Source organism: Sitodiplosis mosellana, unplaced genomic scaffold, assembly GCF_009176505.1.
Source record: "Sitodiplosis mosellana isolate CC-2019 unplaced genomic scaffold, AAFC_SMos_1.0 Smas_scaffold_5432, whole genome shotgun sequence".
Taxonomy (NCBI): Eukaryota; Metazoa; Arthropoda; class Insecta; order Diptera; family Cecidomyiidae; genus Sitodiplosis; species Sitodiplosis mosellana.
The window spans coordinates 78,378-95,669 of NW_022600674.1; the positions used below are offsets into that span (position 1 = coordinate 78,378).

General features: G+C 35.1%; 2 protein-coding genes across 19 annotated transcripts in view; one reads left to right on the plus strand and one right to left on the minus strand.

Annotated features, from left to right (window-relative positions):
* The first annotated feature begins 1,897 nt into the window (after positions 1 to 1,897).
* On the plus strand, positions 1,898 to 3,051 carry LOC129572724 (uncharacterized). The gene is made up of 4 exons (XM_055452758.1): positions 1,898 to 2,271; positions 2,342 to 2,594; positions 2,662 to 2,763; positions 2,826 to 3,051. Exons 1-4 carry the CDS (start codon positions 2,155 to 2,157, stop codon positions 2,915 to 2,917), a joined length of 564 nt encoding a protein of 187 aa, XP_055308733.1. The 5' UTR covers positions 1,898 to 2,154; the 3' UTR covers positions 2,918 to 3,051.
* The window catches only part of LOC129572722 (importin-5-like), an 18,703-nt gene continuing 4,382 nt past the window's right edge, over positions 2,972 to 17,292 (minus strand). For 3 of the 18 annotated variants that reach the window (XM_055452742.1, XM_055452750.1, XM_055452748.1), the window contains one exon: positions 14,210 to 17,292. This exon is cut by the window's right edge and continues 832 nt beyond it. Coding sequence is in view for 11 of the 18 variants with exons in the window: in XM_055452753.1 (XP_055308728.1) it covers positions 15,272 to 15,329 (58 nt within the window). In the remaining 7 variants the exon portion in view is untranslated. Of the gene's footprint in view, positions 3,133 to 3,228; positions 3,615 to 3,693; positions 3,792 to 12,223; positions 13,121 to 14,209 lie in introns of those variants that run through there. The other 15 variants (XM_055452745.1, XM_055452751.1, XM_055452754.1 and 12 more) reach the window with 7 other exon arrangements.

The window sequence follows — 17,292 nt, forward strand, 5'->3', positions numbered from 1 at the left end:
ATCTCTTATCAGTTCCGTGAAAAATGATAAGGAAAAAACGCGTTTTTCGCGGTTTTCTGCGGTTTCTCGCGTATTCCGCGAAACTGATAAGAAATAACGTCTTCGGTAAAGTTGTAGAACAGCTTGAGTACTACAACTTTGTCAAAGACATCAAGTCGATATCTCTTATAAGTTACGCGAAAAAACGCGAAAAACGCGAGTTTTTGCTTATCATTTTTCGCGAAACTGATAAGAGATAAGCAATATTTGTTGCAACCAAATTATAGCAAACCTCGAGTATTACAACTTTGCTCCAGACACTAATTTGTTATCTCTTATAGCAGTCCAGATTTCATATGAAATACATATGGGGCCCTGGAGTCCTCCAAGAACAGTTGCAAATATGAAGAACAGTCATAGTGTTAAACATACTTTTTTTTCTACTATTTTTTCTACCAAAACATATGTAATCCACACATGTGTACTCACATGTGATTCATAAACTACACATTCAAACCAATAAAGTCGAATAAAATTGATTTTCCATAAAATACCAGTGTTGTGCCAGTTAATTTGCATGAAAAATAGCCGATTTCCATATAAAATGCATTATGGGTCAATCTGACCAAAGATTCACGGATATATGTGGAAAAAACCATTCACGGTGTAAAGGTTAATATCCGGGTTTTCATTGGCAATTCATTCACCGCGTTCAATGAAATTCTCGGTCGCTTTTTCCACCGCCAAAACCAGTACACTTGCACGCTTGGATTTACCTAATAAATTTGAATGAAAAGGGAGAGAGAAAAAAATAATATCATGAAATATCATTGCATTTTTTTACTGCAAATAAATGAGCAATGAAAAAACCGCAGATATTTTTTTCTGTCTCTCTGAGTCGTTGACCTATCTCACTTGAAACGTCTTAATGTCACACACTCATTGAGTTGATGTGAGAAAACCATTGTGTTTGAGTGCAGAAAAAAGAGCAATTTTTTATGATTGCAAATTGCGAATGATGAAGAAAGCAAAGCCATTAAATCTGCACAATGTTTTCGTTAGAACATTTCATTTATTGCATAGCACACACGCACACACATAGAGAGAGGAAATGGTTCAATGGCCAATGCTTTCGTTTCACAATTTTTTTTTATATCTAAAGCAAACACAGTTCAATTTGTTTTGAATGCAATTAACCGACCTTTCTTCTTTTTGCTGAGTCCTTTTGTGTTGACCAATGTTGTAACTTGCAACACAATTGGCTCAAGTGTTTTCTCCACCAACATCGTACGAATTTTCAAATTTTTTGAATCCCATTTTAGCGAAAGCGTACCAAAATCACCAATCGTACCCATGTTTTTTTGGTTTGATCTGTTTTATACCGATTTTTCGTTGAAAATTTTCTTTGAAACATTGAAAGCAAAAATAAAATCCAAAATAATGCTAGGTTTCTTCTTTCTTCACTTAAACTTGCAGTCTGTATGCAACAATAACACAAAGTTGTTTGGCGATGACTAACGCGAACGCCGTTGACATATAAAAGTCAACAACGATGGCCAGATGCACCTTCTACTCTCTACTACTCGTTTGAAGGTGTGTGAATAGGTTTCTTTTTTTTCGTTCCTGCTCGTATTTGTTTATATGGTAGTCGAGACGCAGCAGCACTTGATTTTATTACTCATTGGATGTTTTTACACACACATACACATATGAACGTTGTGAGTTACAAAAACAAATTCAATCGAATGAAATTTATTTGCATTGGTTGGAAATCGGTTTATTTTTTTACATTTGCTCTAAAAATTAACTGACTGGGTTAATAAATAAATTTTTAAGCAGCAAAAGAAAGGAAAACTATTGTTTTGCTGTTAGTTGGACGTAAAAATTCACTGTGCACTTTGAATTGGTGTTTTGTTTTTTCTAGCAGTAGTGCCACTGGAAATTCCTGCTTTCGGACATTTGTATACCACAAATACAGACGCATACCAACGCACACGAACAACGCTCTCTTTTGACAATACAGACAAACTCACATAACTGCCCCAATCGCACAGTGTCGTGAAAGTGAACGATTTTTATTTGTAAGCGTAAGCATACATATACACAGGCAGATAATTAGAGACAGACAAGTATTGCCCGATTTATAGTTTGGTGTCTTTGGTCTTGTACCATGACATGTCTTCGAAATGTCGTCATATATGTATATTCCTTTGTTGTGACAGTACAAATATATTTACTCTGCATTTGTTTTTGAATCGATATTGTTTTGTGAGAATATCAAAAATGGATGAGGTGGGTGCACAAAAACAAGAAAGATTTGCAATATTACAACACTACAATGCTTTTCTTCTCATTTTTGCAGCATGAAAAAACTTCCAATTCAACACTTCGCAAACGAAAACTTTCGGACATATTGAACAAATATAAGCTAGAAAATCCCTTCGAAGAAGGAACAGCTGAATGGAATAAAAAAGCAGATGAGAATATACAATGTCTGAGGAAACAAATTGAGGAGCTGAAAGCAAAGCGTCCACGTTCAGTCTACAATGGTCCACCAATCGAAGTCGTGGTGCCTGGGCCAATGGGGAAGTTGTTTGCTGAAATGTCGAAGGATGGTATGAAAACATAATTTCGCAAAAATTTTGTTAGTTTATTTCAAGTGTTCATTTGTTATAAATGCAGATAAAAACAGTGTTATCACGATCCAAAGTGGACCTCTCCAAGGGCCTCCATCGGAATTTGATCTGGAATGTGAGAAAATGCTTCCGTTGTATTTTCCCAATTGTAAGACTATATGTTTTTTCCCGCAAATCTTGAGTTTCAAACACTGTTGAATTTACTTGTAGATAATGACAGAGATGTCAAAAACAACAACGAAGTAATTGAAATGGAAAAGAAAACCGGAGCTGAGTCCAAACCAGGACCGATCCAAAACTAAAGCCGAAATTTCAAATCAACCAAAAATGATGACAATGAATAAAACAACAATTCATATTATACCATGAAAATGCAATTTATTTCATTCGCGACTGTAAAATAAAGTTGATTTGAATTGATCAGTGAGAAATACAACTGTTTTGTTGTAGTTTTTTTACAATCCGAACTTGACGTTTGGTAGCATGCAATGATGATGACATGCAGAATGTTGTTTAACTAAAATGATATTTCAATGAAAAATGTAAATAGTAAGTATATGTTACATGATTGAAAGATAAATTAAAAACGAAAAAAAATCTTCGAAATACTTACATTAACCTAACAAAGAGAGATGGAGTTCAGTAATCTCAATTTGAATCTTCAGAAATCCTCGATCACGAGATCGCAACAATAATTCCGCATTTTGATCGTTTGCTTCGATTGCTCTATACAATTCTCTACGAGAGATATTCAGAAATCTCACCGCAATGTGGTTTAATCCATCAAGTAATAAACTTAAAAAATTTTCGCTTGGGCTCCAATCGCAGTAACCGCAAAAACGTTGTTCGCCTTCATAGTGTATTTCCGAAATACAGCATTCGATATGCAACGGCGAGCGGCATCTTCCTTCATTGCCTGAACAATGGAAGAACAATCCTGAACGGAGCACTTGACCGGTGTCACACATACAAAAACCGAACATTTTCCATTGATATGAACTAAAAGAAATTAAATTATGATTTAGCTATGAGATGATATGGTTTCAATAGATAAGTGACAGTTAGGAAAAGTGAAAACCTTACAACCGAACAACTGATCAAAAAACCTTTCCATTCAAATGGCTCAAAATTTTGAATGTGACGGTTATGCTCATTCACTTAACGATGCATTCAAAACTGAAAAATAAAATAAAAGACTTGGTTTGTTTTTGCTTTCTCTTTTAAATTAAATTCTTTTTAATGTTAGCAACTAAATGTACAATATAAATTCATCTGTCAAAGTATTTGTTACTTGTTAATTTTATATAGAAATTCAGTCTTATTCATCGATAAAATCATTGCTTTTGTTTTGTTTTTGTATACAACCGTTGCATGTGTCGAGTCTGTATGAAAATCAGTTTTCGATTTTTTTGATAATTGACATATGATTTGTTTTGATTTGTTGCCCAACACATAGGTAAATGTTGAACATATTTCGAAGCGATAACTTCTTGTTTCATGATTTGTTATTATTCCTATTTGACAGTTTTATTGTTGTTGTTATGTTTGTCTATAAATAGTTCTAACGGTGTCTATATAATCAATTTGATTAATTAGTGGTGGTATTGGCGATATGAATAAATAAACGCATTGAATGGGCCGAAAATAAAATACTTTCTTGAAAGAATTCATATATGTTTGCAATTGATGCAGTGCCCTAATGTAAATGGATTTTCGTATGTGATACTTGACAATATTATTTATTTACAAATTAATCGATAAAAAAATGCTTCTTTGTAGTGAAATGTTATGAAGAAAATTGACAGTCTATTTGATATTGCCTGTGTGGGTCCGAACTGGAAAAAATTCGGTTTTTGCCATCACTTTTCGTTCGGATTTTCTTCATTTCATTCTTTCACTCTCTAATACTAGCCAGTTTCTTTTGTTTCACATACATATGAAATGAATTTTATAAATATGTTTTAAATCGAAATCACAAAGTTCATTAGTCATTTTCAAATTGAATTGCATATAAATGTCCGTGGAAAAACAAATTCCTAATAACATTGGAAAATAGGGAGAATAAGGCATGGAAACGCTACAGACGATCCGGCTACCATCAGTCGTTTGAATGGAAGTATATTTTCGCATCACGTGAGCTTGATAAACTGAACACGGAACTGTACAACACATACGTGGACAAAATGAAATCCTGGCTCAAGCATGATGCATCGAGATGTTGGCAATATGTAAATTCGAAGAAGAGTACTGACAACAAACCAAAAGCCATGCAACTTGGTGATGTGCGCACGGCAAACGAAACTGAACAGGCGAACCTGTTTGCAAATTTCTTCAGTAGCAACTACGATACCTCAACGACTCAAGGCGTTCAACAATCGCCTGCCGATGAGTCACAGCAAACTGAGGAATTCCAGCTCGACATCAATTTTGTGCTCGAAGAGCTACAAGCCGTGAATACCAAGAAAGGTGCGGGTCCTGATGGTATGCACCCGTTGATACTAAAGAATTGTGCGAGTCATTTGGCGGCTCCACTCACCGAGACCTTCAACGAATCATTGTCAACTGGCCATTTCCCTGACAAATGGAAACACCCGAGTGTATCTCCCATTTTCAAAAAGGGGGCCAGATCGAAAATAGAGAACTATCAAAAGTGATCAAAATCACCAAAAAGCAACATGGCTTTATGAAGTCCAGATCCACTGCATCTAATCTCATTGAATTTATCTACTATGCCCAGAGAGGCATAAATTCTGGTGCGCAAGTGGACGTTCTCTACACGGACTTCAGAAAAGCGTTTGACAGAGTTAATCACAAGAGATTGATTCTGAAACTCAGATCGTTCAACCTGCCAGAAAATCTTCTTGCTTGGGTGGAGTCATACCTGTCAAACAGAACACAATTCGTTAAGTATGGAAGCAGCGAGCCGAACGAATTCAGCGTATCATCTGGCGTACCACAGGGAAGTCATCTCGGACCCACATCATTTTTGTTATTCATCAATGACATAGTGGACGAAATGGACGACGTGTTCATTTCCTTGTTCGCCGTTGATGTAAAAATCGCCAAAATCATCCACTCGACCACGGATGCGGAAGTGCTTCAGCGGGCCATCGATAAACTGAAGGCCTGGTGCGACGTAAACAATTTGCACCTCAACCTCGACAAATGCGCCGTCCTTACAATCACCACTAAAAAGAAGGACGTTATCGATACAAGTTACAAATACGGTGATTTCATTTTCAAGTACGTATCGGACCACAAAGATCTCGGCGTCATCATTGACCAAAAACTTAGTTTTGTCAAGCACATCGACGCAATTACATCGAAAGCAACGGCTGCCCTTGGTTTCATCAGGAGATTTTGCTACGACATAGGCGATGAACAAACGCTCAAAACGTTGTATTTCGCATTGGTTCAGTCTCATCTCAAGTACTGTAACGTCGTATGGCTACTAACTTATGCCGTACATATCGACAAGATCGAGGGAGTTTTGAGGAAATTTACTCAGTTTGCCAGAAGAGAGTATCGGACAGCGGCCAACGGATATATCACCGAATACAATAAGCGACCCGAGGCCCTTGATATGTTATCATTAGAAAAAAGGAGAGTAAATGCAACAATTGTATTTATTTACGATGGTTAAATTGATTTTGCTAGACCAAAATGGGAAAGTGTACGACCAAAATGGGAAAATGTTTGACGAAAATCGGAAAATGTTCGACGAAAATCGGAAAATGTTTGACCAAAAATCGGAAAATGTTTGACCAAAATCGGAAAATGTTTGTCGAAAATCGGAAAATGCTTGACCAAAGTGGTGGGAAATTGTCTGACCAAAATGGGAAAATGTTTGACGAAAATCGGAGAATGTTTGACGAAAATCGGAAAACGCTTGACCAACCGAATTTTACTTTAAAAAATGTGAATTTGTTAAAAAAAATTGAATATATTGGGAGTGTGAATTAATTTGTGCCGTTTGACAAAAGATGGCGTTAATAGATTATTATTCCATTTTTCCAAATATTCATTGGAAAGCTACTGTCATTACGCGTCTTTTTTAGTCTGTGTCATTTGATTGAAGCGTAAACAATAACATTTTTTATTCAATTGGAAATGTCGAATTTCGTGCCAGATGAAGTGTTTTTACGGGGCGTTCTTCTTCATTGTTTTATGATGAAGAAAAGTGCAGCCGAAAGTCATCGAATTTTAGTGGAAGTTTATGGTGACCATGCTCTAGCTGAGCGAACGTGTCAAAAGTGGTTTGCACGATTTAAAAGTGGTGATTTTGGCTTAGAAGACGAGGAGCGGCCAGGACAGCCAAAAAAGTTTGAAGATGAAGAATTGGAGGCATTACTCGACCAAGATTCGTGCCAAACGCAAGAAGAACTTGCAGATTCATTGGGAGTTGATCGCTCAACCATTGCAAAACGTTTGCATAATCTGGGAATGATCCAAAAGCAAGGAAATTGAATACCATACGAATTGAAGCCAAGAGACGTGGAACGTCGATTTTGCATGTCAGAAATGTTGCTTGAACGCTTCAAAAAAAGGTCGTTTTTGCATCAAGTTGTTACTGGTGATGAAAAATGGATCCACTACGATAATCCAAAACGAAAAAAATTGTGGGTTAAGCCCGGCCATGCATCAACATCGACGGCCAAGCCAAATATCCATGGCGCCAAGGTAATGCTTTCTATTTGGTGGGATCAGAAGGGAGTGCTCTACTATGAGCTGCTAAAACCTGGTGAAAGCATCAATGGTGAACGCTATTGACGACAATTGATCAAATTGAACGCAGCAATCAAAGCAAAACAAGCCGGAATATGCGACCAGACACGAGCCCATAATATTCCATGATGACAATGCCCGGCCTCATCGCACTCAACCGGTCAAAAATTAGGTGGAGAACGTCGGATGGCATGTTTTACCCCACCCCCTTTATAGCCCAGACCTTGCTCCTTCCGACTATCACTTGTTTCGATCCATGCAGAATGCCCTCACCGGAACACGCTTCACTTCAGTTCAAGGAATCAAAAATTGGCTTGACACGTTTTTGGCCGCCAAGCCGGCACAGTTTTTCCGGGATGGAATCCATAAGTTGCCAGAAAGATGGCAGAATGTAGTGTCTAGCGATGGACAATACTTTGAACATTGAATGTATAAACATTTTTTCGAAATAAAGCTTCAATTAAAAAAAAACGTCACGAATTAATTCACACTCCCAATATTTTTTGATTCCATTCTAAATTCTCGATGTGTTCGTGCCATATAATAATATTTTGTATAAATGCATTCAATTGTGGCGCGGAAAAATGGGTAAACAATGCTTAGAATGATTTTTATAACAATTTGGTGCCAATTAAGCCACCTTTAACTCATAAAGAAAATAAGTATTATCATAATGTTCCTACTCCAGTCTGTGATACTTTTTTAATTGATTTTGACACGAGTACAAATACTGTTAAACAGAGAAATAATGAATATTTTAAAAGAAATAGATTATGGAGAGAGTAATAAATTTTATGCAAATATACACAAATGACAATCTCAAAACTGAGTGAAACTACTTGTCAAATTGGGCAACGTATGCAAACGGTCACTCAATTGACAAATACTTGAGTTAAATTTCCTCATTCACTGAGTGAATATGGAACAAAACATTTCTTGTGAAAATCTCAACATGTGTTGGAATTCGTCACATTACAATATTTTGCTACGCGAAAATGATTTTATTTTTCTCTGTGTAGCAATTCAATTAATGTAATATAATGTAAATATATAAAAGAATATTCATATCAAATAAACCACCTCTGGCGAAGAAACGCTGTATGGTGCAGAATAATAATAATAATAATAATAAAAAGAATGTGAATAAGAATAGAGAATCCTTCTTTAGTGGCGGAAACCCAGCCAGGGTATATCCCAGACAAAATACTAGTGGAGCAGAAATCGCGCATATAAAATCCTCCTACCTCTCTCACAACATAAATAATATAATTAATCATAATTCTCCTCCTCCCATCCAACGAACTACAATACATTGTACTATATAAATTTAAAAAAATATTCTTTGGTTAACATCTATTAATATACATAATAAATTTCATAGTGCATTCTCGTTCAGCGGTAAAGTTGATATTAAAATGCTCAATATTTTCCTTAGATTTGCTCAAGTATTCAAACGAATACCATATTGAAATATTGTGAACTATGAATAGTTTTCAAGTTAAATTATCTAAAACCTGTGATAAATTACAGTTATTTTTATTCACAATTTTAGAGATTGTATTATGAGTTGAATGACCATTTTTAGCACTACATGAAATGTAGAGCTACTAATCTGCTTTTTTTTTCTCGGTCAAGTTTGACTACTCAAACAAATGTTGGTGGATTTGAATTATATGCTCATATTCTTTATTTGATTTAGAACCGGTGCACTAATGAAGATTTAATATATAACACTTCATATATACATAAAAGATTGACATACATTTTTTTTATTTTTCCAAACTATATTTTATCATACATTAGTATCATACATTTTATTTGTTTCTTATACATATATTACTTCAAAGTTACTTTGATGAAATAAATTTCATGTAGTGCGCCAAAAAAATAGTTTGTTGTGAAACAACAAAATAGATTAAGTAACTAAAAACTCAAGAACGCAGAGCGGAGCGGAGCGAAGCGAAGCTCTGCGGTCTTGTTTACACTGTGTTCGTTAGAACAGTGTGTTTTTTCCATGCTGAAATTGCTTTCCAGAGCTGTTATAGGCACCGAGAAAGAGCGGGCACCGAAATAGGTGCGCGCGCTCTTTATGAGTGCCGGCACCCAACACCATGTAATGTTCAAGTGCCGCACTCAATATTTTTTTCTGTATTTTTAAACATCAAAAATCACAAAAAAAAAAATAAAATTATTTTAGTTTATTCATTGTTTTTTAGTTTCTACATTTTGAGAACTGTCTAATTCATATTAACACATGATTTGACTGCACTTATATACTGAATTTGACAGTACTCAAAATTTGACGTTTCAACAATGAATTTGATTATTGACGTAGTCAAACTGTGTAAAAACTAAAAAAAATAAATAAAGTATAAGAATTCTAATTTTTTTGTCATTTTTGATGTTTCAAAATATAAAAAAAATTATTGAGTGCGGCACTTGAACATTACATCGTGTTGGGTGCCGGCACTTATAAAGAGCGCGCGCACCTATTTCGGTACCGGCTCTTTTTGGGTGCCTATAACAGCTCTGTTGCTTTCAGTCATCGAATCGTCGGGAACTTTCGTTCTCCATCGGATTCGATTGTGATATGAACCACGAAACCGTTTATCTTTGCATTGCTTGAAAACACCTCACACTATGCCACGTCATTACTCTAACGCCAAACTGAGATAGCGATTTACACATATTCAATTCGAAGTAGATTCAGCTCATAATAGAATCTCTAAAATTGTGAAAGCAATATAGACCAATTCGCAATATGCGAATAAAAAATTCCAGTTATTTTTATCTTAAAACTAACAAAGACAAGATGCCTTTAATGGGTCCAGACCTAAATTTTCATATCCTAAATGTGTTGTTTTTCCATTTTTTTGAATAAAATTTGGTTCGTCAAACATTTTCCGATTTTGGTCAAACATTTTCCGATTTTCGTCAAACATTTTCCCATTTTCGTCGAACATTTTCCCATTTCGGTCAAACAATTTCCCACCACTTTGGTCAAGAATTTTCCGATTTTCGTCAAACATTTTCCCATTTTGGTCAAACATTTTCCGGTTTTTGGTCAAAAAATTTCCGATTTTCGTCAAACATTTTCCCATTTTGGTCAGACAATTTCCCATTTTGGTCAAGCACTTTCCTATCAACCATTTACGATATCGTGAATGGATACGCAAACTGTCCTACTGCGAAGGGCTTGCGACGCCTGAAATACGGCAATATTTTCATATATTTCTATATTTCAGTCATATTCCGTCATATTTCAAATATTTGGAATATTTGATATATTTAAGGCATATTTAAGCCACATTTTGACGTTTATTGGTATTACCCGATATTATTTTGACTATATCTATTAGGTGTACAAATGAGTCTTTGCCGTTTTTTTTAAATTTTCGAATGTTTATTGTGAAAAATGGTTACATATTTATTCTTTAGGGTATTGTCCATCGCTAGCCACTACTTTTTCCCATCTTTCTGGCAGTATACGAAAAACAAAGTCGAAGATCCCCCCATTTTTCGGGGCAATTTATGAATCGACCCATTTTTCGAGTTTTTGAAAAAAATCGAACCGTTCTCCACCTAGGTGATTTTGAATCGTCTGAAACAAGTGATAGTCAGAAGGCGCAATTTCTGAAGAATACAGCGGGAGCATGGCGGGTATTCGAATTCAACTGCTTCTTAGAAATTTTTGACATTTTCGGTGAAAGGTCGCTCAAAAATGTTGCCTCGGAAAACCAATTTTTGGGGCTTTATTTTTGATGCCGATAAAAATTCACAAATGTAATGATGAGGAGTTGTTGACAAATGTCTAAGCCTCCGATATGACGTTTCTGACATGTGACTTTTGCCCAGCATTTACTGCTGGCGCCATCTTTTGACAAACGGCAAAGACTCATTTGTATACCCAATATATGAATTATGAAATATTTCTCTCAATTTTGAAATATATGAAATATTTGAAATATAGCCAAATATGTCAAACATACGAAATATCAAGATGCATTTTGTAAACAAATAATGCTCTATATTTGAAATATTTGAAGATATTATAAGCCCTTCGCCTACTGTACGCAATGATATAGCGGTGGGTGAGAGCATTCGTACCTTGCGCCACACTAACTACCTAAAGATCAAGGACACTCTCTCTCTCTCTCTCTCTCTCTCTCTCTCTCTCTCTCTCTCTCTCCCTCTCTTCTTTATCTTTTACTTTTCCGTACATAACGTGTCAAGGGAAAGTATAGGAATTGGTCCCGAAAACTTTTTTCGCAAAATTAGCTTAGATCATCATAAAATCTCATGAAACGCGTAGAAAACCACTTTTTGAGACACTTTTCCGTGTGCCGTCGTCGTTGTCGTCGTAGCTGTTTGTTAACACGATAACTCAAAAAATAATTGAGATAATCAAAATCTGGAAATGCCAAAAGTGTTGTATCCAATAAACTTAGTTTAAGTTCGAACATGAGCCATTTTTGATTTGATCCTGGGGTACTTGCCCTAAGAAAAACCTTAAAAAATTGACACTTTTGTATGGGAGGTACCCGTAAATCGTCTCCGATTGGCTTCAAACTTTCTGGGATTTCATTTTTTGGGAGAAAAATAAGACTCTGGAGAAGTTTGAAACCAATCGGAATCGATTTACGGGTATCTCCCCGTACTCTGATAAAAGCCTATATAAACAATGTTATTATATTTGAAAATATTTGACTCGATGTCAATGACGATGTGGCAGCGCCACCTATAGAGATTCCTTATTAAAATAAGTGGAACTATTGAGTGCGTGCACCATATCGCACGTGAATTTTCAATATGGCAGCGCCCATAGAATTGAAAAGTTAACCAATTTCGTAACCACAAATTATCGCTGTACGTATCTCCCATATGAAATTTTTGAAATTTTGACTAAAATTACCGACTTTTGGACAATTTTGTATGAGAGGTAAATCGTAACCGATTCTTATTGGCTTCAAACTTTTTGAGGTACCATTTTTTGGAGAAAAAATAAGATTCTGAAAGTTTCATGTCGATCGCATTTGCAGAAATTTGATTTTTTGTCCTCAAATTTTGTCGAAATTTTCTTGAAAAAAATCTAGGGCCAAAAACCAAACTTCTGCAAATGCGATCAACATGAAACTTTCAGAATCTTTTTTTTTCTCCAAAAAATGAAACCTCAGAAAGTTTAAAGCCAATAAGAACCGGTTTACGGGTACCTCTCATACAAATTTGTCGAAGTTTTAGTTAAAGTGACCGATTTTTCACTTTATTTTTATTATTATATTTTCACTGCCTTTATTTCAAGAAAATTCACAAAAAATAGCCAAAAATACATACGGACAACGCAGGCCAACGGTACGGAAAAGTTCGGGATTACCAATGTAATTCTTTTTATTTTTAATAGTTTTTAAAAAGTGTGTGCATAAAAAAGAAACAACTTTTATGTCTGGAATGGCAATCGGAATCAAGAAATAAAACTGAATTTGACTTTATAATATAACAAGAAATCTTTTTTTTTGCATTTAAACTACATTTAAACTGAGATGCCAATTTCTGTTCTGTCACTTTTAACGCACCATTACATATATAAATCATTTGTCAAAGTTACTTTGTCGTGCGTTAGAGCTTTCATCGCCCCTTCAGCTTTGTTCTCGCATACAGTCAAACGCTTGCTTTATTATGAGTCTTAATACAGTAGATGTTTGTGCCGCTACGATAAGTGGAGAGAACGGCACGTTGACTGTTTGCATTTCATTCACACGCTGCTATATGAATGTAGCAATCGCCTGCAAACGAGTAAGAACAGAAATAATGTTCAATCGTCATGCGCTTGTTGGTGTGTGTTTGTGCGTGTTTGTTTGTCGCTTGATTAGCGTACACAAATGTCAGTCAGCATAGATGTTGAACGTTTAATAGAAGTTTCTATACATATAAACGAAGAATAGCATGGATGGACATGAAATTGGATGTATTGGTGCGCACTCAGTTTAAATCAGAGCGTGTTTTGAGCTGACGTCAGCAGCACTAACTAACGTCAGCTGCTGATATTAGCTGCTGACGAGTATGCGTTGCGTTGTTTTAACGCATTTGCAGTACAAAATTCGTATTCCTTTATGCATTCCAAGTCAAATTTGAAATGAAACTGACGTCAGCTGAAAACACGCTCTGGTTTAAATCTTCTTTCGTAGTTTTGTTTTAGCTGTGGTTTTTGTCAGAGGTTGGTTGCACATAAATTTATTTATATAAATTTCAAATATCAAATAAATTTATCCGATATTTTTCATGCGTTGTGTTGTTCTGACGCATTTGCAGTGCATAAACGAGACATCGGCTGTTGTATTCGCAGCCAACTATTTATCGCTGGAATGAGATTTTTGTTTTGTTTATTTTTTGTCGTTTGTAAACAAATCTGCCTATCTTTTTGCATTGTCTCTGCACATTTCGCATGGAAATATACTATGTACGCAGTGGCAGAATTGTTGACAAATAACGGTAAATGAACAAAACAAAAATCTCATTCCAGCGATAAATAGTTGGCTGCAAATACAACAGTCGATGTCTCGTTTATGCACTACAAATCCGTCAGAACAACACAACGCATGAAAAATATCGGATAAATTTATTTGATATTTGAAATTTAGATAAATAAATTTATGTGCAACCAACCTCTGGTTTTTGTTACATTTTGCAATGAATCATTTGAACGAAAAATAATAATAGTAATTTTTAGAGTGCTGAAAATATAGAAAACGAAAAAAAATAAAGAACACGTCTAGAAAACAAATCAGTTCAGTAGATACATTCCGAGTAGACGATTAGAAAAAAAAATTCATTGATTTGAATGCATCATCTCTACAATTGACACGCCAAATGCATTGTATTGTATATATTTATTAGCGTTAGCTCTTTTGTTTACATTTATAAATTGAAATTTTCCATGATGTGCTTTTTACATTCTAGTTTAAACGTGTTTAGTAGAATAAGTTTTTTTTAGTCTTTTCATATTTATAGTTAGGCAGCCTTAATTCATTATTTGTTCTTTGTCTTGTGTGTACGTCACTTGTAAAAATCAAATTATCGCTTAAATATTTCGGAAGAAGTACATTTATCATTTTGTATATATCACAGTTTAAAATTACTCTCATTGCTCTGTTCTGAATTTTCTGCATTTTTTCAATTTAATCGTGATTGCATGTAAAATATACTGTCGAGCAATATTGCAAATTGGGTAAAATGATTGAATTAAAAATAATTTTTTTGGTTGAAAAGGTTAATTTTTTTGATATTCTATATAGTAGATTTGTTTTGCTTATTGCCTTTTTGTACATATTGAGGTCTGTTCTTTAAATGATAGCGTTTCTTCTATGATAACGCCCAAATATTTAATGCTATTTACTCTATTTATTTTCTCATCTCCTATTCTGACTTCAATTGAATCATCTAATTCTAAACCATTTCTACTTATTATCATCCAATTTGTGAAAATACTTATTTGAATTGTGGAAACTTTTTTTCAATTTTTCATTTTATTTTATTTTATTTAACACCGTCAAGCTCTGGCTGAACATATTATAATAGAACAGGGCCGGAAAAGAGTGCAAGACTGTTACATCAATTAGTATTTGCTTACAATGATTAATAATAACAAACAAACAAACTATCAGTTCTCGCCTCGTTAATTTTATTTAGAAATGATCGAATTTGTGTTGATTTCGATTTGAAATATTTTTGTACCAAAGTTAGTTTTTTGTTTTCTGATGATAGCTGCTTTTCAAACGGCCTTAAGATTTACTACAACGAAGGGACATGACATATGCGAAGAACATCACCGTACGTAAATATGAATACACGATAGACAATGGGCAGCACAAATTCGATAGAATTGAGTCACACAGAGACTTGGGTTTCATTTTTGACGTGAAACTCACATTCACCATTCACATTGATACGACAGTAGCTAGCGCACACGGTGCACTAGGTTTTATTGAGCGAACACTGAAAAACAAGTTTACTATAGAATCAGCAAAAATGTTATATTGTGCATTAGTTCGATCGAAGTTAGAGTATGCTAGTGTAGTGTGGCATCCATACCACCAGTCTGATATTGACAAAATTGAATCAGTTCAAAAAGACTTTGTAATCTGGGCACTTAGAGGAATTTACCAAAGAGATGTTAATTACAGGTTGCCATCGTATCAATTTAGATGTGATAATTTGAATATTCAACCACTTTGGAGGCGGCGTATAAATGCCTCAATATTAATTATCTATGATCTCCTCCTAGGAAAGTTGATTTGCATAGCACTTAGAGAAAGAATTGTGTATACAAGACGATTAGACAACAGAAACCAAAGAAATGTAAGAAATAGAGATTTAGTTAGAATTGAAACTTATGTCACGGTTTATGCTCGTAATCAGCCATTTATTGTAGCGTGTAGAAATTTTAACAAAGTAAGGCAATCGTTCTTGGACCCAGCATCAAGGCAAATATTTAGTAGAAACGTGTTCAACTTAGACAACAGTATTTTCAAAGAATTGTATGTATAGTGAATAGTGGTGAACACGGTCGGGGGCCGCAGAACGCCACTTCGAAGCCATTAGGGCTGGTGGCTAGGCCGTTCGATTCGGAAGTGTCTCACTACTTGTGTAAAAGTCAAATTGTAAATGAAATGTATAATGGTATTCAGTCTGTGATTAGACGGTGAAATAAATAAATAAATAAATATGAATAATTCATCAAAATAAACTTATTTTCATTTGAAAGAGCTCGTCTTAAGCTACAAAATACACTCACCAGTTTTCAAAAAATATAGAATTATAATGGTCAAAACTTAAATTCTGTTGACACAAAAAGTTATTTCTGCACTCACTCAATATCAAAACGGAAAAGTTCATAGTAAATTCGGCAATTCGACGAATTACCGAACGTTTTTTGTGTTTCGCTACTCTTTGAATGCTCCATTAGAGATTTTTCCAGTGAATTTAAAATTACCGAATGTTGTGTGTGATTCGTGCAAACCGTCAAATTGCCGACATTATATTCATAAAGTTGGTAAAATGCCATTTTACCAACATTTTTGGAACATTGTTGGTAATTCGACATTTTACCGAAAACACAAAAAACGTTCGGTAATTCGTCGAATTGTCGAAATTACTATGAATTTTCCCGTTTTGATATTAAGTGAGCACTAGCACAAAACATGTTTTTGCCTGTAGACTCTCTGTACTTGACTGAAACATGTCTAAACCATATTACTAAATGTCACGTTTTGGACGCTCTTTCAAATAAAGTATAGGTTTAATAGTCTAAGTATTCCCGGGTGTAAATTTTTGCTACTGAATTGCTACTAAAAAGCATTGATGAATCGGACAGTTTTGCTTCTTTTTTCTGAATTTCTTCTGAATCCGGCGAAGCACTTCTGAATGCTCCTGAATTGCTTCGTTTTCATCTGAATTTCTTCTGAATCCGGCGAAGCACTTCTGAATGCTTCTGAATTGCTTCGAAATCTTCTGAATCTACTGAAAATGAGTAAGGTCTTCGGTCGGTGATGATTTCCGCGATGCTGATAACAGATAGAGGTTTGGTGTCTTTGGCAAAGTTGTAGTACTTCAGACCCTCTATCATTTTGCTGAAGACTATTATCAGTTATCTCTTATCAGTGTCGCGAAAAACGCGAGAAATGATAAGAAAAAAAACCTTGCTATACGCGTGTGTTTTTCATTTGCGCCCAACTGATAAGAGATAACAGAAAACAATCTTGAGCAAAATGATAGAGGGTCTCAGGTACTACAACTTTGGCGAAGACACCAACCCACTATCTCTTATCAGCTTCGCGAAAACCGCTACTGACCGTGGACCATCACTCATTTTCAGTAGATTCAGAAGATTTTGAAGCAATTCAGTAGCATTCAGAAGTGCTTCGCTGGATTCAGAAGAAATTCAGATGAAAACGAAGCA